Source organism: Pseudorca crassidens, chromosome 15, assembly GCF_039906515.1.
Source record: "Pseudorca crassidens isolate mPseCra1 chromosome 15, mPseCra1.hap1, whole genome shotgun sequence".
NCBI lineage: Eukaryota > Metazoa > Chordata > Mammalia > Artiodactyla > Delphinidae > Pseudorca > Pseudorca crassidens.
Genome location: NC_090310.1, coordinates 42,538,649 through 42,565,420, shown reverse-complemented (window position 1 = coordinate 42,565,420; position 26,772 = coordinate 42,538,649). Strand labels below are relative to the sequence as shown.

The 26,772-nt window shown below is 43.0% G+C and overlaps 1 protein-coding gene across 4 annotated transcripts in view; it reads right to left on the bottom strand.

The window, feature by feature from the left end:
• KIZ (kizuna centrosomal protein) overlaps nt 1–26,772 on the bottom strand; it is a 113,724-nt gene that overhangs the window by 40,970 nt on the left and 45,982 nt on the right. For 3 of the 4 annotated variants that reach the window (XM_067707380.1, XM_067707382.1, XM_067707379.1), the window contains exon 7: nt 2,818–2,931. The exons of the other annotated variant lie outside the window; for it this stretch is intronic. In XM_067707380.1, the coding sequence (XP_067563481.1) occupies nt 2,818–2,931 (114 nt within the window). The remainder of the gene's footprint in view (nt 1–2,817; nt 2,932–26,772) is intronic. 4 annotated transcript variants of the gene reach the window in all.

Genomic DNA, 26,772 nt, shown 5'->3' with positions numbered 1-26,772 from the left:
GGGTTGTCTTTCGTCTTGTTTATGGTTTCCTTTGCTGTGCAAAAGGTTTGAAGTTTCATTAGGTCCCATTTGTTTATTTTTGTTTTTATTTCCATTAGTCTAGAAGGTGGGTCAAAAAAGATCTTGCTGTGATTTACGTCAAAGAGTGTTCTCCCTATGTTTTCCTCTAAGAATTTTACAGTGCCCCATCTTACATTTACTCCATTTTGATGGATAAAGAAGATGTGGTACATATATACAATGGAATATTACTCAGCCATAAAAAGGAATGAAATGGGGTCATTTGTAGAGATGTGGATGGACCTAGAGACTGTCATACAGAGTACAGTAAGTCAGAAGGAGAAAAACAAATATCACATATTAACGCATATATGTGGAATCTAGAAAAATGGTACAGATGAACCAGTATGCAAGGCAGAAACAGAAAGAGACGTAGGGAACAAACGTATGGACACCAAGGGGGTAAGGGGAGGTGGGATGAACTGGGAGGTTGGGATTAACATATATACACTAATGTGTAAGGAATGGATAGCTAATGAGGGCCTGCTGTATGGCACAGGGAATGTTACTTCACTTTGCTGTGCAGTAGAAACTAATAAAACATTGTAAAACAACTATACCCCAATTAAAAATAATAAAATAAAATATAAGGAGCATTAAAAAAATAAAGAAATAAAGCCTGTGAGAAAGGACTGGCAGCTAAGACCTGACTGCTTGTCTCTCAAAGGTCAGGTAGACACCTGGGCCTTTTTCCGAGGGAACCAGTGACAATCAGTGTGCACTGTGAACAGCATCCTCATTCACGACACGGGGTAATTCTAATTGTAACAGAACACAACAGTGACATTATAATGGAACCATTCCTGACTTCTTTATCTGGCTTTAAAAAATGATTGTGGCAAAGAAACAGTTCCGAAGGCTCCAGATATTAATTTTAAAATTTGTGTTGGTCATAAAGAAGGATCATTTCTTCTGGAAGGCTGATTTATACATAACTGTAGATCAACAGTCATGTAAAAATGCAACTTCTCATAATGGAAACCAATGCTCTATTTATGCATGTTGAGAAACTAAAACAAACATTGGTGTAGTTGATGGAGATATCATATCTTATCACCCACAGTTACAGTTTGGCAGCCCAGGTTAAGAGAGTCACACGATGAATCATTTAGTCTAACAACTCAGTTTGCAAAGAGAATTATAAATGCATAATATGCTTTTTATGCGACATACCACAACTGTGGTTTATGCCAAGTAGTATATCAACAGACACACAAGGCAGTGAGAAAGAAGCCGGGGTCCAGCTGAAGAGCCTTACAGTACACAATCACCAAATGACCACAGACTCCTCCCCAGCCAGCTTCTTCCACACCCCTGTAAAGGGTATTTTAAAGACTGCCTTTTGTCACTTCACATGATAAAAAACATGGAAGAGGATTTTCGTGCACTGCCCTTTACTGCTGTTAAGTTGAAAAGCTACTGATCCAGGAAGGTCATGTCTAGCATTCTCTGTAGTCTGGAGATCACAGCATGATGCAGAAGGGAATGTAAACACATTCAGGACTTGTGAACCTCACCTTGTGGTCTGTGGAATGGAGCCCTGAGATTAGCCAAGTTTTCTTGTAACAAGGTCCTTTTAGAGGCCATTACCCTGACTTCTCCTCATGCCCTGATGGGACCCAATACACACTGGATTTATGCTGAATTCTACTCTGAAAATCATGTTATCCTTCCTGTTTATATCATTACATAAAAGTGCCTGTGTGGCATGTGGAAGGGAGAGAAGACAAGGCCGGATGTTAGACAACCAGACCCGAAGCCCCTCTGGCTCTCCTGGCCAGTCAAGGCCCTTTCAGATGGCTGACCACACCTGAGCTGTCATTTGTTCTCTGCTGCAAAATGGTGGGGACCTACTTCATAAAGAGGAAACGTAGTCAGTCCCCCGAATAAAAATCGGGGTTAGGACACTGGTAACATTCACGTACCATGAATCAAGCACCTACCAGGGGCCAGCACTGGACAAACTATTACACATACTACACAACTGTAATTTTGCGAATTCAATTAAGAAGCCCAGATGCCACGAAGCTTCTGAGGCCATGCACGAGAAGACACCTAGAGTGCCGAGAAGGTGGGTGGAAGGATCAATTTCTATCTGATTTAGGAAGGACGTACAAGAATCATGGTTCGTATGCACCAACCACCCTGCAAATGATTAACCCCCACTCTCTCACCCCAGCTTTCTAGCCATTTAAGGCACATCCTCCGAGCGCTGCTCTCGAACTTGAGGAAGCAGAGTTTAACACTCATTCAAACCCTGCATGGCTGGGCCCCACCTCCAGACTCCTGATTCAGTGGATCTGGGGTGGGACCTGAGAACGTGCATTTCTAACAAGCTCCCAGGGCTTGTCGATGCTGTTGGTGCAGGAACGTACTTAGGGGTCTGTATCACTAGCATGACCTTGGAAATTTAGGAACCTATCTGGGGTTTGGACCTGCTAAGGACATCCCTCTAGATGGTGGCTTTGCTGGATAACCTGGGCGTTCACCAAGGTACGCTAACATGTCAGACAAAGCCTACCCATCTTCCCTCCCCCCAAGTAAGCCTAAAAATGTTGCTATGGGCAGGGGTTGAGTAGATATATCCAATTAACAATGAAAAACAGATACATTCACAAAGAAGGAGATGGTGAAGCCACAGTTAAATTGATGCTGCAAGTGCCCAGCACAGTGCTGATCATGTGGACCAGCGTTTCGAGACCCTTATCTGGGAACAAAGGCCGACCCACCACAGCAGCAACTTGACGACAGTCATACCTGACTTGCTTTTCGTTGCTGCCACCCCCAGGGGAGAGTCTGGGGATCTGGTGAAGGACAGCTGCTTCACAGGCGTCAAGGTCTTTTCTCAGAATGTCACTGCGATTACACAGCCTATAAAATAAAACAGGTACTGCAGGAGATGTTTATTTAAGCACAGACGGCCAGCTTCTAGAATCTATGGTGGTTCCTCATGGTTTATTGAAATATATCTGTAATACAATCTAGACGTAAAAATGCAGCAACCAGACTGTCTCTCGACAAAGATGTAAAATGGGGTGGTTTGAAAAACTTGTTTGTGTGTATGTGGCAGTTTTAAATCCATCAGAGGAAGTAGCTTTTAACCCTTTGAAGACTTTAATGATGTTCAAATCCACAGCTGTGCAATCTCATTCCACATGCCACCTGACTGATAGGAATGCCAGATAATCTTAACAGCAGAAAAGGCTAATTTTACATTGTCAATCATAACAAAGTTAGAGCTCCTCAACTCACATGAAATTTACTTAAATTGTCACTGCTAAGAAACTGAAAACTGCTGGCTGAAGTACAGGTTACATCCTCTATTTCTGAATGTAGAAAAATGACTATTATTTCTCCATTCAGACCCCACTGCAACATTTTCTTTATTCTTAGTAAGAACAGGAAGGAGTGGAAAGAGGGATTTAGCCCTCATCATCTATTTGCAGTCCACGGGGGGACTGGTGGAGTGTTAACAATTTGGTCACTATTTTAGGTTAGGTCTGTCATAGGGCCACAACAGCCTCCAAAGAGATTGGGTAGTAACTTCCTTTAAAAAAAAATGTCTGTTTGCATGATTCTAAAAAGCTATGGGAGAAGATATCAAAGACAAAACAGTATTTCTCCTTTAAAGGAACTGATCACATGTGTAGTTGGGAAGATTCAATACATACCCCAAAAGGAAAATGAAGCAACTTATAAACCAATGTTCATTAGCAAAGTACTACTAATTTGTAATTAGTGCAAAGGTTGGTTAAGTTACTAGATCTATGCAATGGCCATGTGCCCGATGATGCAAGGATGAAAAAGACCTGCTCCTCCTGTACACTGGAGGTACGGGCCCACCCCCACTCTGGAGCAGGTTTCCACCCTGGGCAGGAAATAGAAATGGGCCCCCAGATTCAAGCCCTGTTCTCGACTCCGGACCACCCTGTCGGCACTACAGCTCCTTGCCAAGTCCCGAGCTCCTGTCTAAACGCTAAGCCTGGAGTCTTCATCCCTATGGGCCAGACCCTGTTGGGTCCTTCAATCCTGAGCTCTGCTGCCCCACACCTCCTGGACTCCTGGCCAGTGGGACTTACAGCACCTATGGATACCTGCTTTTCCTAAGGCAAAATCTGGGTCCTGATTCTCCCTGGAAGGCTTTATCTTGTCGCCAACCAATTCACAGAATGAGACTGAGGCAGGAGACAGATGGGCCCCCCCACAGGGTAAACAGCTGGAGTTTGTTCCCTGTGGATGATACTCCAAGATGAAAATAGCAGGACAATCGAGAGAAGAGGCTGGGCCCTGCCCAGATAAAAGACCACTTACTTCTCATTCTCGAAGTCAAAGAGATCTGCCCAACTAGAAAGCTCCCTGGAGGTCAAAAGGGGAGTGATGCCAACCTACCCATAGGTCTCTTCGCTGGCATCCATCTTGGCTGAGAGATGCGCATGCACGTGGCGGGACCCTGAGATATACCAAATATGGACTCAGAATCAGGCAAATCAAAATGACTGGCCAAAAGAAACCCGGAAGAAATGCCCCCTATAAGTGATTCAAACTACCACAAGGGCACAACTCTCTCTCTGAAAGTCCACACGTACTGTACCCTTTTTCCTCCTAATAAACACTTTACTTGTTTCACTACCTTCTGTCTTTGTGGGAATTCTTTTCTGCAAAGCTGAAGGGCCAGGGCCTTGTCACTGACCACTGGTCTAGTAGCTAGGATTCAGCACTCTCACTGCTGTGACCCGACCTCAATCTCTGGCTGGGAACCAAAACCCTGTTCAAGCCGCTGCAGGCTGAGGCCACCGGAGATCAAGACCTGCCCTTAAGAAGAGGAAGATAAGCCAATTTCAGAGCAGTAAAGGAGCGCACAAGGGGAAGACAATCAGGAAGTGGGAGGAGGACCTTCTGCTGGGCAGGATGCAGATGGAGGAGAGATGACAGCTGAAGCCAAGGAGCCACAAGGCAAAGGCGACGGGAAATGCCAGGATGAGAGAGGTGTGGGGACCAGCAAGGAGATGAGTCTGGCCAGGTGGCGGCTGCAGTTGGTGGTGACGGAATAGTAAAGGGAAATAAAATTCGGTATAAAACTCTGGTGAGGCAACAGAGATAAACCTTGTGGATTCTGGAGCCATGGCTGGTTTCCTGGCAGCTGTGCCTCTATGGGGTTGGTGAGGGACAGACTGGCCAGGGGACTGACCCTGTGCTCTGGGTGGCCGGGGAGGAGCATGCAGGTGTGAGCGCAGTGCGGGAGGACCCAAGCACCCATGGCTGGTGGGCTGAAGATGCTAAAAGCTGGGGCACATGCCAACCTCAAACGGCCAGTCACCCTAGGCTTCCACTGAGGAATGTGTGTCTCAGTGAGGCTCCATCTTTCCAGTTTTCGAGAAGCTGGAAATTCACAATTACTAGTTTTATTTTTATATGCCATCTCCCAAATTTTAAAATGGGGCAACTATTCAAAAGAAAGTTAAATACTGTGCTTGACAAACAGGGGCCCTCTGCAGGCTTGGGGTCTCCAGCTTACGATGCTTCTAGACACACTTCCCGACCAGGTGGTAAACCCCTAGCAAGGGCTGTGGCTTCCGCACCTCCTCCCAAACCCAAGTACAGCAGGGAACTCGCAGACACTGGTTAATGCTCCTGTGCTAAGGAGGGGTGGGGGCAGCCTCCCTCCAGGGATGAGCATTTTATCTCTGCCATTCTCAGGAAAGATGAGAAGAGAAAGCTGATCAGCGGTTTGATTATTGTTATAAACCCCCTACAGACAATGCTCCCTGATGCCAGCATCCGCGCCCACCCCCGCAACCCGATACCACCACGGTGGGGCCAGTGCTCCATCACACGCCAAACGCCTTCGTTCTTTCCTAGTCTGATTGGTCCAAACATCAGGTCTGCTTAGACCAGCTCTCCCCACATCTGTCTGGGAGCTTCTCCGACTGCCTTCTTCGCAGGGATCTTTCTCATCCCTGAATTCCTCTAGCACAACGCAGACAGCATCCTACTCTGTACTGCTCTCCAGTTATGCCCTGTCTGCCAAGTCTTCTCAACATGACCAGAAGCCTGTTGAGAACAGCAACTGGACTTGTGATTTCACAGGATGCTGAAGACACACTTAAAGACACTGTGTGTTGAATGACAGGCCAAGATTTAAAAACAGATTAGGGAATTCATGACACGCCTGTTGTCACAGCCTGTTTTTACATGTTGGTGTCACACCAGTCTGGGGCTTCCAGGGCTCCGCAAGGAGTGATCAACAAGACAGTGATCAATTAGACGGCCGCAAGCACTGTCCCCATGGAGCTACGGCCGATGCCAGATTAACTCCGAACCTTGATGAGTTGGTCTGTGTTGAGATTTCTAGCAGTTATCTCCCCATGGGATAGACTTTAGTTTGCAAAATATCCATCAATCCTTTGCTGAAAATAACTCTTAAATAATTCACACAGTGTACTGAGCTAAAGATTAAAGACTACGTGTTATGAAAATACTATTTCAGAATTCAAGACCCCAATTTGTTTCATGTCTTCTATTTGCATTCCTACCAAAATACTTCAGCTGGGAGGGCAATGGCCTGACAGCCCATGTCCAGTCTCCCCGGGGGAATATGTGGCCTGGCACCAAGGCACTGGGCCCTACCATCCGGTCGTTTTCTGTGAAGTCCGGCAAGTGGACAAACCTGCTGGATGACAAGCAATTGCTAGAAACACAAACAGCACTTTAAAATATTTTATTTTATCCAATAATAGTTAAGTATACAATAAATAAAATTAGTTTTTGGCTAAATTTAAAGTAATTACTTTTTTTAAAAAAAATATTTATTTATTTTTGGCTGCGTTGGGTCTTCATTGCTGCACGCAGGCTTTCTCTAGTTGCGGGGAGTGGGGGCTACTCTTTGTTGTGGTGCGTGGGTTTCTCACTGCGGTGGCTTCTCTTGTTGTGGAGCATGGGCTCTAGGGTGCACAGGCTTCAGTAGTTGTGGCACACGGGCTCAGTAGTTGTGGCTCGCGGGCTCTAGAGCGCAGGCTCAGTAGTTGTGGCACACGGGCTTAGTTGCTCTGCGGTATGTGGGATCTTCCTGGACCAGGGCTCGAACCTGTGTTCCCCGCATTGGCAGGTGGATTCTTAACCACTGCGCCACCAGGGAAGTCCATAAAGTAATTACTTTCTAAGGTTTTGGCTAAATTTAAAGTAATTACTTTCTAAGAAAGCTTCATTTTTCAGTCACACAGAATTTAGGACATAATTTACAAGAAAGCAATTCCATGTCAGGCTAATGTGAGCACTCAAATTAAGGTAGAATTTTTTGTGTAAAGTAAGGGAGAAAAGGTGTTATGCTTTTTCTTTCAGTATCACAAGCTGAAAATGACTTCTTAGCAAACAGAAAATAAACTTTTCCTTAACTGTAGCATATGACTTTCACACATGCCCGTGGGTGCTGTTTTTGGGGGACTCGGCACAGATGCGCTTCAGCTGCAGTGATGCGAGCTTGACTTCTGGGCTTCCTTTTCTCCAGGAGACAGTAGTCAGCATGGTGTGTTCCCCGACTCCAGGTAGTGACAAGTTTGCTTACCTAATTTACATATTATAGTGTTACTTGTTAAAAGTTTTATGAATTACGTTTACTGTCTTTTTAACGAAACTGAAGAATCAGAAAGGAGTTGGTTACATCCAGAACGAAGTTTTAGGGAGGAAACTGTATTTCAGAACAAGCAACAACAAACAGGCATCACTCGCAGAGGTGGCTGTGGATGGTGAGCCTGTCACTGAGGAATAACCCACACGTGAGGGTGGGAAGGGGACAACCCAGATGGACTGTCTGCACCCGATTCCGGAGGTCGCAGAAACCCCGCCTGGAAACTCATGGCTTCAGTCCTACCTTCCTTTTGAAACATAAGTGGCTTTGATCTTTTCACTAAGAACACATGGTCTGGATAGAAAAGATGATTTAAAAACTATCATTTTATCAGATCCCAGGACTTGTTTTCTGCATTTAATTCCCACGGAAACTTGTTGATTACAATGAACATTTAAAAATTCTCCTAAGATCCATGAGGTTCTTAAACAGAAGTAACAGAATGCATTCACGTACCTAATGCTCAAAGCCCACAACTGCTGCAAAATATAACTAATGAACCAAAGCCGACTGTTAGTCAAAACCCGAGCCGCTAATTCAATTTGTGTAGCTTACTGGTCCTCCTGAAGCAATTTAGCACCTTTGCCAATAAGAGAAAACCTCTAGTGACACCCCACCCACAGGTACACAAACACAACCCAGAAGCAGAGAGGCCCGAAGAAAGCCCTACCTCCATAAAGATGCAAATTAAGATTTAAACAGGGTAGCAATCGGCCAGCGCTAATCCTTTTACCGAGGTGTAAATGGCTATTAAGAACTGAATTCTGGGCTGCCAGCTTTTGTTGGGTAGTCTTACAGACACATTTCACCCAGGAGCCACGCCAAGCCACCAACTCTGAGGACGACTGATAAACAGTTTCATCAGGCCAGCGTAATTTGTTTGCTTTGCTATCAAACTTCCTGACCATCAATCCAAACGCATCAACGTAACCGGCATGAAGAATTAGCACCCTGGGAACAGGAACTGGGAGCAAGGATCCCAAGCCTGATGCCCGGTGGCCAGAACAGCTGTAGGTGCGGCCGAGGCAGGGTCTGGACGTGGGGTTTTGTTGGCCACACAAAACGGTTGTAGAAAGGACAAACATGTACATAGTTAAACAGTATTTTTCTTTTCATGGGCTGTCTTAGGAAACCTATGTTTTGGTGGCTACCTCGGCCCCCATTGTGCAACCCCCTGGGTGGTCCCTTCCGGGGGGGGGGCACTCGAAGGGAGCACAAAGCCGGAGGGAGGGGAGGAGGGGGCGGCAGCACAAAGGCCAGCGGCGGGGGCGGGGGTCTGCGGCGGCCGCGGGCCAGGGGTCACGAACAAGACTCCTCTCTTCACCCGGGAAACAAGGGCTCCTTCTCTTCACCTGGAGGCCGTGTGAGGGCGATGACAGCTGGGATCGAGGGCTTGCCGTGCGGGGCACCCGGGCCTGCGAGCATGCTCTTTATTTAAAGCAGCAGAGGCTGCACAAGCAAAACCCCTGCCTTTTCCCCCTCGCTGGCCTCCAAACAGATCTCCTTATTCTGCCCCACTTCAATTCTCAGAACTACTCCCTCTCCCTGACCACCTGATTTTAAGTTCCTTAATGAGGCGCTGGAAGGCCCCCTTTCTGACTGGTGCTCCCCTCCAGCCTTCAAAAGAAAGAACCCGCCTGAACCCAGAACGAGTTCTTAGTAGCCAAGAATCTCTGTGTGCCCCAAACGTAACATCCAGGTTGATAAAAATCCACCCTGCTGGGAGGATGAAGGCTGGAAACATTTGCTCCTTGGGTTTCTGTTAAGTCCCTGACATGTCACCAGAGGGGTGTCGTCATTAGGGTGCTGGCTGCGCTCTCCAATCTGAGGTGCATACAACAGATTTATGGAGCCAGTTACCTAAAGTGACCGGGCTTTAAATCTCTGCTGCCAAAATGAACATGCAGGGTAAATGACTCATTATCAGACAACCTGATGCCTTTCAAAAATTTAATACAATCAGGCCATGTATTTTGGAAAAGTTTAAAAAATACTATGAACATAGTAAAAAAAATTTTTTTTATTAGACGTCATCATTGGTTCTATAATTAAACGCGAGAAGGTGCTTTTGGTAAAGGGGTATCTTTTACCGTCAGGGTAGAACCATCTTTGCTGGGGCTTAATGACTGATGGAGGACCCTAAAACCAAACATCAGACTTTCGCCGTGCTGGTACATGTCTGTCTCCAAATGTGTACGTGCGCGTGTGCGCGCGTGTGTCTGTGTGTGTGTGTGTGCGTGTGTGCAGGGGTGCATCTGTAGGAGAAGAGACCAGGAGGCTCAGGCTGGGCCAGCGTGGCTTCACCGCTGGAGGGAGACCAGAAGGCATGATGGGTGGTGGATGGGTCGCTGAGGCTCAGGAACCATTCAGACCCTGAAATAAGTTAGCGTTTACGTCGCTTCTCACCTAGAAGGGACATATGAGACTCCTTCAAGGCCAATTAAGTCTGATGAATGGGAGTGGGGTCCAGGGCAGTCACTGACTCAGTGTTCTGCGTCCACTTCAATGATGCCACTGAAATGGCAGCAGCAGCACCCAGGGAGGGACCTGCAGGAAAGAGACTGAACACTTGGCTATTAACGCTTGCCCTCTGCTGTAGGAGTCAGTAGAAATCAAACACAGGACTACAGGAAAAGACTGTGCCCACTTGCTGCCGGGCCCTTCAGAGAGGCAATACTGTATTACCATGAAGAAGCTGAATCACTTTATTATTCAATGCTCACTCACCCAAGAAGCTGCTTAAGCGATGCCAAAGACAAAAAGAAGAAACAAGAAAGTGGACAATACCAAATCATCATTGTGAATGAACAAATGGATTAACTGTGGAGGAGAGGCAGGCAGGATGCAAGCAGGAAAACAATCCAAGTTAACTGGCCCTCCTGGGTAGACGCTGGGAACCAGGTGAAAAGGCTTCTCTAGTCAGTGTCGGGGTTCAGGGGATGTCAGACAAGCACATCCCTAATTCCAGGTAAGTGCACTTTTCAAAACAGTGGAAAGCAATTCCAAGTGTGCTCGTGATTACAGATGTAATAATGCTCCGAACAACCATGGACAGCATATGTCCTTGTAATCTGTATTTCAGCTGATCAGTAAGGACCATCAGTGCCATGATTCAATACCATAAAAAATTCGTTTAGGGATTCGATGGTGCTGGAAAGTAGTGCTTTTCAGTGTTTAAGGTGGCAGAACACCTGGAGTTAACAGAACTTTCTGCAAAACACCAGAGTGTACTAATGTACTTTGTTTCATCACACAAATCTGAAAAACTTTTACAAGCAGATGATGAATATATATATACAATATAAAAATCAAACATATATCCATGATAAAAAGCCAATCTGTCAAAGCTAACAAAATCAGCTGCTTCCATATTTTTCGTCCTTATTCATTTGGCACTCTCGCTCATTTTATTATCTCCCAGTAGGCAAGCTATAGCAGGTACCAAAGTTTTAGGGAAATGATTTTGAGAAAGTTCTCAAAATTACAAAGATTCATTTTCTACAAACTTGGAAAAGACCACTTTACTCACTGCAGGGTAATGCCAGTGGAATATGTCTGAGCATCACTGCCGTGGAGAAAACTAGTCTAGCATTGCTTTAAGCAGCAGATTTAGACACACATTCAGTTCATCAAAATGACAAGCAAATTAAAACAAATTACCCTGACGAGGGAGAGCAGTGAGAAAAAAATTAGAATTAGTTGGAAGCCGTAGAAGATGGGGGTTCAGGACTCCTCCTCACGGCTCTCCTGGAGGTTAAGGTAAGTGGCCCAGCAGAGACTGAAAATGGTGAGATCAACTGTAAAAGTACAAGAAAACATATCAAGGGCTCACTTTTTGCTTCCCTTTGGGTTTTCGGTTGTCTTATCTGCTTGGCCTACCTGCACCCCCTCCCCGCAAAGCTCCCCTGAAGGGAAGCCTCCCACTCAGGTCTCAAGCTCCAATGTGCCTTCTCTAATCCCACCTTAAAATGAATTTGGTTTTTCCAGAAGCCTATCATCAATGGCTCAAAGACTGTTCTTCAAAGGTGGGAAATATCAGTTAAGGTGATTAAGAACAGGGAAGCTGAGCCATGAGGAACCAAAGAGGAGGAATAAAACGGCAACAAAACAGAGAGGAGGGAAGTGTTGATGTTTGCCACCTGATGACCGAAAACAGATCCCAGTTTTGCTCTGAGGACCCCTCCCCATCGTCATCCACCCAACTTGGACAGGGCTCACAGTGAAGTGTGGGCCTGGGTAGAGCCAGTGGGTGCTGCCCTGGCCCCAGGGACTGTGCAGGGCATGGCCACATGGTGCGGTCAAAGCCGTGGAGGTAGAGGCCCCACTGCTGGGCCCAAGCACGCGAACCTCCAAGTTGGGCAGCCCACCTGGAAGGGGGTCCCCAGGTCCACTTCAGGGTGAGCAGAGGGGACTGCAGTGGGTGCGGACCTGTCTGCCCTGAGGACAAACTCTGGAAGTGAGCTCTGAATGGAGCTGAACGGGGACTATCAGGGCAGCAAAAAGCATCTTTCCACTTGGAGTGAGGAGGGGAGTAAGAGGCCACCTTGTCGACATGCTGGGAGAGCAACAGGAGAGGGAGCTCTGGGGCCATGAAACAGGCAGCTGCCCCCCTCCCCACTCAAAGATGACAGAGGTTCTTAGCACTGTTACAAATATTACCATATTAAGGTTATAGAACAACCCAAGCCTATCCCTAAAGAGATATTAAAGATTTCAGGTAGGTCAAGGTGGAGTGTGGAAAACACCACTGTCCCACCCCAGACATCTTCAGAGCTGTCCAGCCCTGGACTCAGCGCTTCTCTCCCCAGAGCGGCGATGAACACACAACTACCCAGTTCTGCCTCTGGCATTCCCTTCCTGCTGCAGGCAGACCTCGTTCCCGCTGCTCACACATCCTGGCTTCAGAGAGTCCCCCACAGCTGCTCAGACTAGGGTTTTCCTTTATGATACATTTTCAGCTCTGATTACCTTGTTTCTGGAAGGTATCCCATTTTTAAGGAAAACTTATCACACCCATTTGGATGATTATTTCCTGGGTGAACTCTGAGTTCTGGGGCCTCACTGGGGACCTTACATGCTGATGTGAAGCACAAGCTATGCTTACACGGCATGATACCCACCATTTCTCAATGAAAAGGACCAACTAAAATAAAACACCCATTTTGTCAGGATTCTGATTTTTCGATGCTAGAAACTAAATCTACCAAACTGCCAAAAGAGTCAGAAGTGGGAGAGACAGAAGCCAAGTTCATTTCTAACTTAAAAAAAAGGTTGGCCATTCCTGTCTCACCTCATGGACATCCCTGAATCCTGACTTCCGGAACCATCACATCAGATCACCATGAACTAATTAATTATCAGATGCCAACATATGCCAGCCACTGTACCCGGTGCTTGTGCCGAAAAAGTGAATCTGATGAAGGTGATAAATGAGAACTGAGAAGTCAAGTTCGATTAGTCAATGGTGATACCGGCCAAAAGGAGATCCAAGATCAGTCACAATAGGTCATGGCTCTGCCATTGTTCCTGCAATTTCACAATATGTCTAGAGCAAGCAGAGATCAAGAGAACATTCCAAACCAAACAATTCCTGATTTGTTTCTTGTGATCGTTTCTAGATCAAGAAAGGAAATCAGGGGCAGGGCTAGCCTGATACGAGAAATAAAATAAGGCAACAGGTTCATATTCTGGATAATTGTTCATAAATGTGTATAAAACACAACCACATCCTGAAATAGCATATTCTACGTGTCAGCACATGGTCATCAGTTTGGAAGGCTTTCTAGAAATCACACACAGGAAAACAAGAAAGTATTGTGTACAATCTGAAGGGACAAATTGTTAACAGACTCGAGAGGGCTCGTCACAAGGGAAGAAAGATGACATGCAAGGGGAGAAAGCCGTTCCAGGAACAGATTTAAAAGGTAAAGGGCAAACCAAATTAGAAATGACGCGGCCAAAACTATGCGTTTCATAATTAAAAGTGAAAGCGGCCAAATGAGATCTGGTTTCCTAGGTCTTCAGAAAGGAAGCAGCGGCCGAGCAGAAGTAACTGTGAGGGAGACGGGAGCAGGGGACATGGTGGGGAAGGGAGGGGGAGGCTTGGGTGCTCATGCTGTTTCTTGCCTGGGCGGGGTGACCACGTATTCACCTGTCATAGTCGAGCAGCATATTCAAGATTTATTCACTTTTCTGCATGCATGCTATCTTTCAGTAATAACACTTATCTTAAAAAGTGCCTAAGATAAGGAGTTCAGCTTCTTGTTGGTAATGCAAGCTAATCCTTGCATTAAGACCAAATATATATATATAAATATGTCTTTGATAACATTAGAGAGATAAAGTAGGAAAAAACTACAGGATCAAAATCTAGAGAAAAAGGAAATTCAGAGAGATGAGCCTAACATTTGGGGGCACCTTTTCTTTGAAGGGCATGTGCCAATTTCTGAAAAGGTAGCTAATAAGTGTGAGAAGCTGAGTGGAGCTTTGGATGATCTCAGAAAGCAAGAGAATAAAAACTCAAGTCCAGGTCCACCAAGGAAGGGGAACCCTAATAAATCATCCACACTTGGAACTGGAAACTCATAGGGCTACTTCCTACAGATAAGGGTGAAACAGATACAGTCTGGCCCTCAGAGGGACCAAAGCCTGGCTTCAACCCATCTCAATCCTCAGACCTGGATGAAAGTAACCCAGGACTGCTTCTGCCCGAGACGCTGCCGGGAGCAAATGTAAATCCTCTTTAGGTTTCTTCCTGAAACTCATATATTTTATATATATATAAGTCATTCCAAAAAAGAGCAAAGAAAAAAGGGGACATAATTATTGACACAGTAGAAATTCTAAAATATAAAATATGCCCACAAATTTGAAAACTTAGAAAATGGATCTCTTTCTAGTACACTATAGATTTTCAAAACTGACTCAAAATACATGAAAACCTGAATATACATATAAGCATTTAAGAACTGGAATAAGTAAGCAAACAAAAATGGAGGAAATTTTCATCAGCAGACCTGTCTTGCTGGTGAAAGCAGCTCTTTTGTAACCTTTGCAAGTGCTTCTCAGCATTCCCCACACTGCCTTCGCTCCAGGTCACCTCTTCTGACTGAGGCCAGCAGCCTGTGATGAGATGGCTGGCAAAGGTGGAACACCAGGCTGAGGCTGGCCAATGGAGAGTTCTTTTAACATCTGTATACACACCAGGTGATAATGGCTGTAATTACTACCTACTCTGCTGACAATCACGTCTCAGGATTACTGCCCTCTTGAAAACCTGGTTATGGACTTTAAAAATTTAAACCAAAACAAACATAAGAAAAGTCTCAGATTTTTCAGATCAAAACAGATGAGCTAACAGGAGAGGCACAGGCAAGACTGGAGAATGAAGTGCCAGGTTGAACGTGAAGGGGATGCACTGTGCACCCCACCCCCACCCCGGCACGGGGTTATTTTTTCCAGAAGTGTATTGCACAGCCTTACTTTGGAACAAAAGGCAGAATATGTGGAGTGGCAAGAAAAAGCTCAGGGGAGCACCTGTACTGAGGGGCAGAGGTCATGTCCAGGAAAAACAAGCGACAGTGAAGAAAAAAACAACTGAGAACAGCTATCTGAAGGTGCCCTCACATCAGAAGGAACACTGCATTTATCAGTGTGCTTCCAGCTCCTCTAAAAGTGAACGCTGGGTAAATTCCAAAGAATTTGGTTGTAACCTATTACTCCAGGCAACATGATTTCCACCAGCAAGTCTTTCTCAGATGCAAGAATTTCCTTCCTATATTTAATTTCTGAGAGGGGCTAAATTAAAATCACTGGATGAGATTCAATCTATGTGATCGCATTTTTAGGACCTTGAGAAACCAAGGCTTTCATTTGACTTAACTTAAAAGGCAGTATTAGATTTAGCTTTCAGGCATGCTCCAGGGGGAGAAAGAACAAAGCAACCCGGCAAGTACTTTGTTCAAGCTGGAAGAAAGGTACATAGCACTTCATCAGCTTATTTGAGGCTGGAAGGCACAAAAATCAATATGCACAGAGCCAAAGGTCAAACTGCCGCTGCTTGGTTTTCTTTTCTTTTTCTAATTAAAGAATCTATTTGTTTCTTGAGCTTCCTTATTCAACCTTATGAAATATTACCCTTGATGACACTCCAGTTACGTAGGCAGTGGAGAGAATAACTGGCAGACAGTTAAGAATGCAGACTCTGGACCCAGACGGCTGAGTTCAAAGCACACTGAGCCACTTTGTGACTCTGAACAACCTCTCTGTTTCTCAGTTTCCGCCTCTATAAAATGACGATGGTGATAGGAATAAATGGGTTATTATAAATAAAGCTCTCACAACAGTATCTGGCACAGAGTTGGTGCTACTGAAGGGAACACCACCACCGTCATGGTTGTGATTTGCATGGCAGAGCGCAGAAATTAGGAGCATGAATTCTGGCATGTGCCCTCCAGGCTGGACGTCACCTGCACCTCCAGCCAGCTGTGTGCCCTAGGAAGGTTATTTAATCTCTCTAAACCCCACTTAAAACACTCTACTTGGCATCTATAGCACAAGCCTGGCCCTCAGTTCTCCTCACTCTTCACCGCAGACTCCTCCCAGACTCCTTTTCTGGTTCCTTCTGATCTTCCTGACCTTGACTGTGGAGTCAGGCCTTGGGCTGCTTTCCTATGTATGCTTACTTCCTAACGGTCCTCTCAGGGCCCATGGCTTTAAAACACATTTATAGTATGATGATTCAATAGAGTTGCAGGATACAAAGTCAACACACAAAAAATCAGTTGCATTTCTATACAATGAACAATCTAAAGGGGAAATTAAGAAAATAATCCCATTTATAATAGCATAAAAGAACAAAATAGGGACTTCCCTTGTGGTCCAGCAGTTAAGACTCCGTGCTCCCAATGCAGGGGGCCCCGGGTTCGATCCCTGGTCAGAGAACTAGATCCTGCATGTCGCAACTAAAGATCCCGCATGTCACAACTAAGACCCAACGCAGTCAAATAAATAAATATTTTTTTAAAAACTGTTACTCCTGTTACGTTGTTAAAAAAAAAAAAAACAAGAACAAAATACTTAAAAATAAACTTAACCAAGGAGGCAAGTTGCACATTGAAAACTACAAAACACTGTTGAAAGAAATTAAACACAAATAAATGGAAAGACAACTTGTGTTCATGGGTTTGAAGACTTAATGCTGTTAAAATGTATATACTTCCCAACATGATCTACAGATTCAATGCAATCCCTCAACCTCCCAGTGGCATTTTTTACAGAAAAATAGCAAACAATCCTAAAATTCATTTGGAATCACAAAGGACTCTGAATAGCCAAAATAATATTGAGAAAAAAGAACAAAGCAGGAGGACTCATTTTCTTGTTTTATAACATATTACAAAGCTACAGTAATCAAAACAGCATGGTACTGGCATAAATACAGACATAGACAAATGGAACAGAATAAAGCCATGCACATACAGCCAAATGATCTTCGACAAGAGTGTCACGATGGAGAAAATACACTGTGGGGAAAAGACAACCTCTTCCACAAATGGTGTTGGAAAACTGGATAGCTACATGCAAAAGAACAAAGTTGGACCCTTATATTACACCATACAAAAATCAACTCAAAATGGATTAAAGATTTAAATGTAAGACCTGAAGCTACAGAACTCCTAGAAGAAAACACAGGAGAAAAGCTACCTGATACTGGTCTTAGCAAAGATATCTTGGATATGACACCAAAAGCACAGGCAACAAAAGCAAAAATAGACAAGTGGGACGATATCAAACTAAAAAAATCCTACACAGCAAAGGAAGTCAGCAACAAAATACAAAGGCAACCTACTGAATGGGAGAAAATATGTGCATATCATGTCTGATAAGGGGTCAATATCCAAAATATATAAAGAACTCATACAACTTAACAGCAAAAAACCCAAACAATCTGATTAAAAATGGGCAGAGGATCTGAATAGACATCCTTCCAAAGAAGATATACAGATAGCCAACAAGTACAAGAAAAAGTTCTCAACATCACTGATCATCAGGGAAATGCAATAAAAACCACAATGAGATATCATCTTACACGTTAAAACTGCTATCATCAAAAAGAAAAGAAGGGCTTCTCTGGTGGCGCAGTGGTTGAGAGTCCACCTGCTGATGCAGGGGACACGGGTTCGTGCCCCGGTCTGGGAAGATTCCACATGCCGCGGAGTGGCTGGGCCCGTGACCCATGGCCACTGAGCCTGCACGTCTGGAGCCTGTGCTCCGCAACGGGAGAGGCCACAACAGTGAGAGGCCCGCATACCACAAAAAAAAAAAAAGAAAGAAAAGAAAAGAAATAACAAGTGTTGGCAAGGAGAAAAGGGAGAGAAAAGGGAACGCTTGTGCACTGTTGGTGGGAATGTAAATTGGTGCAGCCACTATGGAAAACAGTATGGAGGTTCCTCAAAAAATTAAAAATAGAACTACCATATGAGCCAGCAATTCCAGTTCTGGGTATTTATCTGAAGGAAATGAAAACACTAACTTGAAGAGATATACACACCCCCAGGTTCACTGAAGCATCATTTGCAATAGTCAAGATATGGAAGCAACCTAAGTGTCCAGTGATGGATGAGTGGATAAAGAAATTGTGCTATATATTTACAATGGAATATTATTCAGCCATAAAAAAGAAGGAAATCCTGCAATTTGTGACAACATGGATGGACTTTGAGGGCATTATGCTAAGTGAAATAAATCAGTCAGGGAAAGACAAATGCTGTATGATCTCACTTATATGTAGAATCTAAAAAAAAACTCAATTAATAGATACAGAAAACAGATTGGTGGTTTGGTGGTTGCCAGAGGTGGGCAAAGGGTGGGAGGAGGCCAAATGGGTGAAGGCAGTACAGTGTACAAACTTCCAGTTATAAAATAAGTTCTGGGGATGTAACATAGAGCATGGTGACTATAGTTAATAATATTGTAGTATATATTTGAAGGCTGTTAAGAGAGTAAATCCTTAAAATTTTCACAATAAAAAAAATTTTAACTGTGTGGTGTTGGATGTTACTAGCCTTACTGTGATGATCATTTTGCAATGTATACCAATATCAAATCATTATGTTGTACACCTGAGACTAATATAAAGTTATATGTCAATTATATCTCAATAAAAAAAATCTTCAAATGAAAGATAACCACCCCCACAAAAGTTAACTTTTCATCAACATGCTGTAACAAGTGGACATCCACATGCAAAAAAAAAAAAAGAATCCAAACACAGACATTATACCCTTCACAAAAATTTACTCAAAACGGTTCACAGTTCTAAACGTAAAACACAAAACTATGAAACTCCTAAAAGATAACATAAGAGAAAACCTAAATGACTTTGGATATGGCGATGACTTTTTAGATACAACACGAAAGGCATGGATCCGTGAAAGAATTAATTGATAAGCTGGACTTGATTAAAAGGAAAAACTCATACTCTACAGAAGATAATGCCAAGAGAATGAGAAGACAACCCACATACTGGGAGAAAATATTTGCAAAAGACACATTTGATAAAGGACTGTTATCCAAAATATATAAAGAACTCTTAAAATTCAACAATAAGAAAAATAACAGCTCAACTAAAACTGGGCCAAAGACCTTAAGAGAGATCTCACCAAAGATGTACGTACAGTCAATAAGCATATGTAACGATGTTCCACATCCTATGTCATCAGGGAAATGCAAATTAAAACAACAATGAGGGGAAATCCCTGGTGGTCTGGTGGTTAAGACTCCATGCTTCCACTGCAGGAGGCATGGGTTCGATCCCTGGTCGGGGAACTAAGATCCCACAAGCCACATAGCACAGCCAGACATACATACATACATACATAAAACAATGAAATACCACTGCACAATGCTAAGAATGGCCCAAATCCAGAACACTGATAACACCAAATGGTGGTGAGGATGTGGAGCGACAAGAACTCCCATTCATTGCTGGTAAGAATGCAAAATGCTACAGCCACTTTGGTAGACAGTTTGGAAATCTCTTACAAAACTTACAAAAGTAATGGGAATACTAGAAGAAAAAAGAGAGAAAGGAGCAGAAGGAATATCTGAAGAAATAATGGCTGAGAATTTTCCAAACCACAGATCCGGGAAGTTCAGAGAACACCAAGCAGGATAAACACCCAAAACAGCACACCTAGGAATATCATAGAAATCCTTAATGTGTATGTATGCAACAACAGAGCATCAAAATACATAAGCAAAAACTGGTAGAACTGCAAGAAGAAAAAGATAAATCCACTCTTACAATTGAATACTTCAACTCACCTATACCAGTAACTGATGTATCTAGCAGGTAAACAGTCAGCAAGGATACAGCTGAACTGGAGAGCACCATTAATCAACTTGATCTAACTGACATATATAGGACACTTCATCCAACAACAGCAAAATACACATTATTCTCAAGCTCACATGGAACATTTGCCAAGATAAACCACATTCTGGGCCATAAAACACACCTCAACAAAGTTAAAAGAACAAAAGTCATAGAAAGTATCCTCTCAGATCACAATAAGATCAATAACAGAAAGATAACAGGAAATCTAAAAATATTTGGAGATTAAACAACACACTTCTAGATAACACACTGGTCAAGAAGAAGTCTTAACAGAAATTTTAAAATATTTTGAATTGAACGAAAATGAAAATACAATTTATCAAAATTTATGAGATGCAGTGAAAACAGTGCTTACAGGGAAATTTATAACATTAAATGCATGTTTTAGAAGATCTAAAATAAATAATCAAAGCTTCTACCCTAGGAAACAAGAAAAAAGAGCAAGTTAAATCCAAAGCAAGCAGGAGAAATAATAAAATTTAGAGCAGAAACCAATGAAATTGAAAACAAGAGAACAAAAAAGAAAATCAACAAAGCAAAAAGCTGGTTATTTAAAAAAGAAACAAAACAACAAACCAAAATGGATAAACCTCTAGTCAGATGTATTTGTCTGCTCAGGCTGCCATAACAAAATACCACAAACTGTGTTAAACAACAGGAATTTATTTTTCATAATTCTGGAGGCAGGGAAGTCCAAGGTCAAGGTGCTGACTGATTTGGTCCCTGGTGAGACTTGCAGATTGGCCCCCTTCTGTGTCCTCACATAGCACAGAAGGAAGAGCTCTGGTGTCTCTTCCTCTTCTTACAAGGGCACCACCTCTACAGGATTAGGGCCTCACCCTTATGACTTCATTTAACTTTTTATCGCCTCTTCACAGATCTTATCTATAAATATAGTCACTTGGGAACTGGGGCTTCAACATATAAATTTTGGGGACACAAACAAATTCAGTCTATAACACCAGGCTAACCAAGAAAAAAAGAGAGAAGACACAGATATTAGAAATAAGAGACTATCATTATTGATCCCATGGACATTAAAAGGATAATAAAGGAGTAATAAGAACTCTACGTTCACAAATTTCTTAACTTAGATGAAATGGACCAATTTCTTGAAGGATACAATCTATCAAATCTCACACAAACAGATGTAGGTAATATGAGTAGAACCATGTATGTTAAGGAAACTGAATCAATAATAATCTTCCAAAACAAAGCACCAGGTCCAGTTGGGTTCACTGGTGAATTCTACTGAATATTTCCAGAAGAAATTATACTGCCAATTCTCTACAATCTCTTTTCAGAGGACAGAAGCAGAGGGAATACTTCCTAACTCATTTTATAAAGCTAGCATTACCTTTATACCCAAAACAAAGACATCAGAAGAAAGGAAAACTACAGATCAGTATCTCTCATGAACATAGATGCAAAAATCCTTAACAAAATATTTGCAAGCTGACTCCATCAATGTATAAAAAAATTATACACCATGACCAAATGAATTTTATCCCAGGCATGGAAGGCTGATTCAACATTTGAAAATTAATGAATGAAATCCATCACAACAGGCTAAAGAAGAAAAATCAGATGATCATTATCATTAGGTATAGAAAAAGCATAAGAAAAAGTCAACATTCATTCATGATAAAAAACTCTCAGACCTGGAACAGAAGGGAACTTCCTCAACTTGATAAAGAACATCTACAAAAAACCTACAGCTAACATTATGCTTAATGGGGAAGAACAAGATTCTTTCCCTATAACATCAAGAACAAGGCAAGAATGTCCCTTCTCACCACTACTACTCAACACTGTACTAGAAGTCCTAACTAATACAATAAGACAGAAAAAGGAAATACAAGACATCGATTAAAAGAGAAATAAAACTGTCTTTAATCAAAGATGGCATGCTTGTCTATGTGGAAAATGCCAGAGAATCAACCAAAAAACTCCAAAACCCTGGAACTAATCAATGATTATAGCAATGTTGCAGGATATAAGGTTAATATACAAAAGTCAATTCCTTTCCTATACAGCAGCAATGAATAATTGGGATTTAAAATTAAAAACAAAATACCATTTACATTAGCACCAAAAAAAGAAGTACTTAAGAATAAGTCTAACAATATATGTACAAGAACTGCAAGAAGAAAACTGCAAAACTGATGAAAGAAATCAACATCTAAATAAATGGAGAGATATTCCAATTTCATGCATAGGAATACTCAACACTGTTAAGACGTCAGCACTTCCCAACTTGATCTATGGATTCAATACAACTTCAGCCAAAATTCCAGCAAGTTATTTTTTTTGGTGCGACAGTGACAAATAGATTCTAAAATTTATAGGGAAGGTGAAAAGACTCAGAGCAGCCAATGCAGCACTGAAGAAAAATGAAGTCAGAGACCTGACATTTCACAGCTTCAAGATTTACTATAAAGCAGCCATAATCAAGACAGTATGGTATTGGTGAAGAAACAGACAAATAGATAATGGAGCAGAATACAGAGCCCAGAAATAGACGCACACAAATATAGTCAACTGTTCTTTTATGAAGGAGCAAAGACAATTCAATGGAGAAAGGACAGTCTTTTCAACAGATGGTACTGGAACAAAAAGATATCCACATGAAAAAAAATAAATCTAGACACTGATCTTATATCTTTCACAAAAATTAACCAAAATGATCACAGATCTAAATGTAAAATGCCAAACTATAATATTTCTAGAAGATAACATAAGAGGAAATCTAGGTGACCTTGGATTTGGTGATGATTTTTAGATACAATACCAAATACACAATGCAAGGACAAAACTGATAAACTGGACTTTATTAAAATGAAAACTTCTGGGGCTCTCAAGATGGCTGGTTGGTGCCTTGAGTAGCTCATACCAGCAGCAGTGGTGGAACTTGCTGCTGGTGCCGGCCACCCCTAGAGTGGCTTAAAAAAAGAAATAAAGCAAAAACAAAATCTTCTGTTCTGAAAAAGACACAGTCAAGAAAATGGAAAGACAAGCTGCAGACTGGGAGAAAATATTTGAAAATCACATTATCTCTCTGATAAAGGACCTGTATCTGAAATATACAAAGAGCTCTTAAAACTCAACAATAAGGACTTCCCTGGTGGCGCAGGGGTTAAGAATCCACCTGCCAATGCAGGGGACACGGGTTCGAGTCTTGGTCTGGGAAGATCCCACATGCCACGGAGCAACTAAGCCCGTGTACCACAACTACTGAGCCTGCACTCTAGAGCCCGTGAGCCACAACTACTGAGCCCGAGTGCCACAACTACTGAAGCCCACGTGCCTGGAGCCTGTGCTCTGCAACAAGGGAAGCCACCCAATGAGAAGTCCATGCACCGCAACAAAGAGTAGCCCCTGCTCGCTGCAACTAGAGAAAAGCCCGTGTGCAGCAACAAAGACCCAACGCAGCCAAAAATAAAAATAAATAAATAAATTTATTTTAAAAAAACCCCTCAATAATAAAAATAAGAACCCAATTAAAAAATAGGCAAAAGATGCGAACAGACATCTCACCAAAGAAGATATATGAATGGTAAATAAGTACATGAAAAGATGCTCAACATCATATGTCATCAGGGAATTGCAAATGAAAACAACGAGATATCATCACATACCTATTAGGATGGCTAAAATCGAGAAAACCGACAACACCAAATGCTGACAAGGATGTACGGCAACAAGAACTCTCTTTCATTGTTCGTGAGAATAAAAATGGTACAGCCTCTGTGGAAGACAATTTGGGGGTTTCTTACAAAGCTAAACATAGTCTACCATACACTCCAGCAATTGCGCTCCTCGGTATATTTACCCAAATGAGTTGAAACCCTATGTCTACACAAAAACCTCCACATGGATGTCCACAGCAGCTTTATTCATAATTGCCCAAACGTGGCAGCCACAGAGATGTTCTTCAGTAGGTGAATGGATAAACTGTGGTATATCCAGATAATGGAATATTATTCAGCACTGAAAAGAAATGAGCTATCAGGCCATGAAAAGACAGGACGGAATCTAAAATGCATACTGCTTAGTGAAAGAAGTCGATCTGAAAAGGCCACATGCTGTCTAACTCCAAGTACATGACATTTGGAAAAGGTAAACTACAGAGACAATAAAAAAATCAGTGGTTACCAGAGGTTTGGGTGATGGGGAGGAAAGAGAGATGAGTAGATGGAGCAAAGGGAATTTTTAGACAGTAAAACTACTTTGGATGACATTGCAAAGGTGGATCTATGACATTACGCATTTGTAAACAAAACAGAGCAAAACAAAAAACTCTCAATACATTGCTACATTCACTAGAGAAAGAACCAGAGAAATAATGTTTGCGTGAGAAACAGCTTGTTGGTTAATACAGATGTGCACACCCACTTTTCTAGGTCCCTACCTGTCTACCCCCTTCCATCCCTGCTCACCTGCATGGGGCCCTGTGTGAAAAGGCACCTGCTCAGATGGTGAGGGTACAGGGAAGGGAAAGCACAGGTTATTCTGGCTGCTGGGCTGCTCACTCCGATCCCCTGTCATCATGTGCTCCCACACTGGACCCTGAACACATCTGATTCAGCCTGTTACGTGTAGCGACTTCTACCCATACAATCCTTGCAACGTTATAATCCTTGATTCCAGTTCAACTGTATTACTTTCCTATTGCTACATAACAAATTACCACAAATTTAGCATGTAACACAAATTTATCTCACAGTTCCCAGGGGTCTGGGGTCTGGGTATGGGTTAGTGGGGTCTCCACTCAGTGTCACGAGGCTGAAATCAAGGTGTTGGCTGGGATGCAATCTCATCTAAGACTCAGGGTCCTCTTCCGGGTTCACTGGTATCTGGCAGAGTTCAGTTCCTTATGACGGAAGGACTGAGGTCCTCAGCTCCCAGATGCTGCACACCACTTCTTGCCACGTGGCCTCCACAAGATGGCAGGTAATATCTCAGCTGCTTTGAATCTCTGAGCCCGTTCTTTTTAAAGCCTGATCCACTTACATCAGGTCCAATCTGGATAAGTCCTTTTGATTATCTGCAAAATTCTTCATCTCTGTCATATGACATCCTAATCACGGCAGGCAGCTCCACCACCCTCACTGTCCTGCCCACACTCAAGGCGAGGGGATCATACAGGTGTACACCAGGGGCAGGAATTTCGGGGGCCATCTCAGAATTCTGGCTACCTCATGGGTAAGTCATCCTGATGAAACTAACATCAGATTAATTCTCTTAAATCAAGTGATTCACCATACTACCCCCTTCTCTCAAAATAGCCTTCAACAATTCTGCAAAACATAGAGATAACTCTAAATACATTAACTGGATACTCAAGGCCTTTCTCAACCATGTGCCAGGAGACATTTCAAACCTCCACTCTGACAACCCCTCATGGATAAGCCTTCAGCCACACCCTCTGCCTGCCCCCTTCCCCCTTGTGTTCTCTGTACCTGCGTTCCTAGTTGCACTCTTCCTTCAGACCTAATCCACCCCTTTCCCTCCTCCTTATTCAAACCTACACATCCTTTAAGATGCTGCATCAACACCTGCATAAAACCTTTCCTGACCCTTTGGACTCACATCAAGCTTATCTTTATTTGAATTTGTCCTAAAGTACAGTGGTGGGTTACAAAAAATGACGATAAACTTCTCATCCCTGGATACACATCCTTTGCAACGCAACTCTGCCACTCCTCATCAAGAGATGGGCTGTCTTTATCTACCTTCTGACACTGTGCTGGGCCCTGTGAATGTTTTTAGCCAATGGGACATTAGCAAACATGATGCAAGCAGACACTTAAGAAGCATCTGTGCACTGGCCTTGCCCTCTTGCTGTCTTGGGAACTCTGCTACCTCTACCAGGTGACTGAGGCTGGACTAATCTCCCAGATGAGGGACAAGTGGCCAAGTTATCCCCGTGGCCCCAACTGACACCGGGCCAACCACCTGTCACATGACAGATAATAAATGTCTGGTGTTTTAAGTCATGGGGCTTTGTACCGACATTTGTAGCAAACTACTCACTCCTTAAGAAAATAAAAGATTCAAGGGCCTCCTTTTCAACATTTCTTTTGGGCAGCTTCATTGTAGTAAGTGTTCTTCTGAGAAGAGTTAATTGCAGCTTGCAATGGAGGGTCAGCTCACGTACATGAATCACATGCTCAGCATCTGGAGGTAGCCATGGGAGCAGGCCATGAAGCTTCTCAAAGTCACTTGGCTTTTAAAGGTGGAAGCAACCCCAGTGTCCATCAACAGATGAGTGGATAAATAAAATGTGGTTTATCCATACATTGGACTATGATTCAGCCATAAAAATAAATGAAGTTCTGAAACATGCCACAACATGGACACACCGGGGAACCAAAATATTCGTGTGACTTGCCTTCTCATGAGACTCGTTTTATTGTGTCCTGGAACCAGACTGCAGTATCTCCCAGGTGTGTCTGAAGTCATCATCATCACTCTCATCAAATCAGAGGTTCCAGTTTCCTGTTCAAATCCTTCTGTGTGTCTTCCTTTGTTCCACCTCTTCACCTCTGTTAACTAAAATCCCTTCTAGTAATTTCTCTCCAGGCCCTCAACAGATCCTAAAGTAAACTGAGAACCTCTGAGGTCAGAGCGGTACTCTGTAAGTATGAAGTCACAGGCTCAGGTTAATAATCAACCCTCTGAGCAA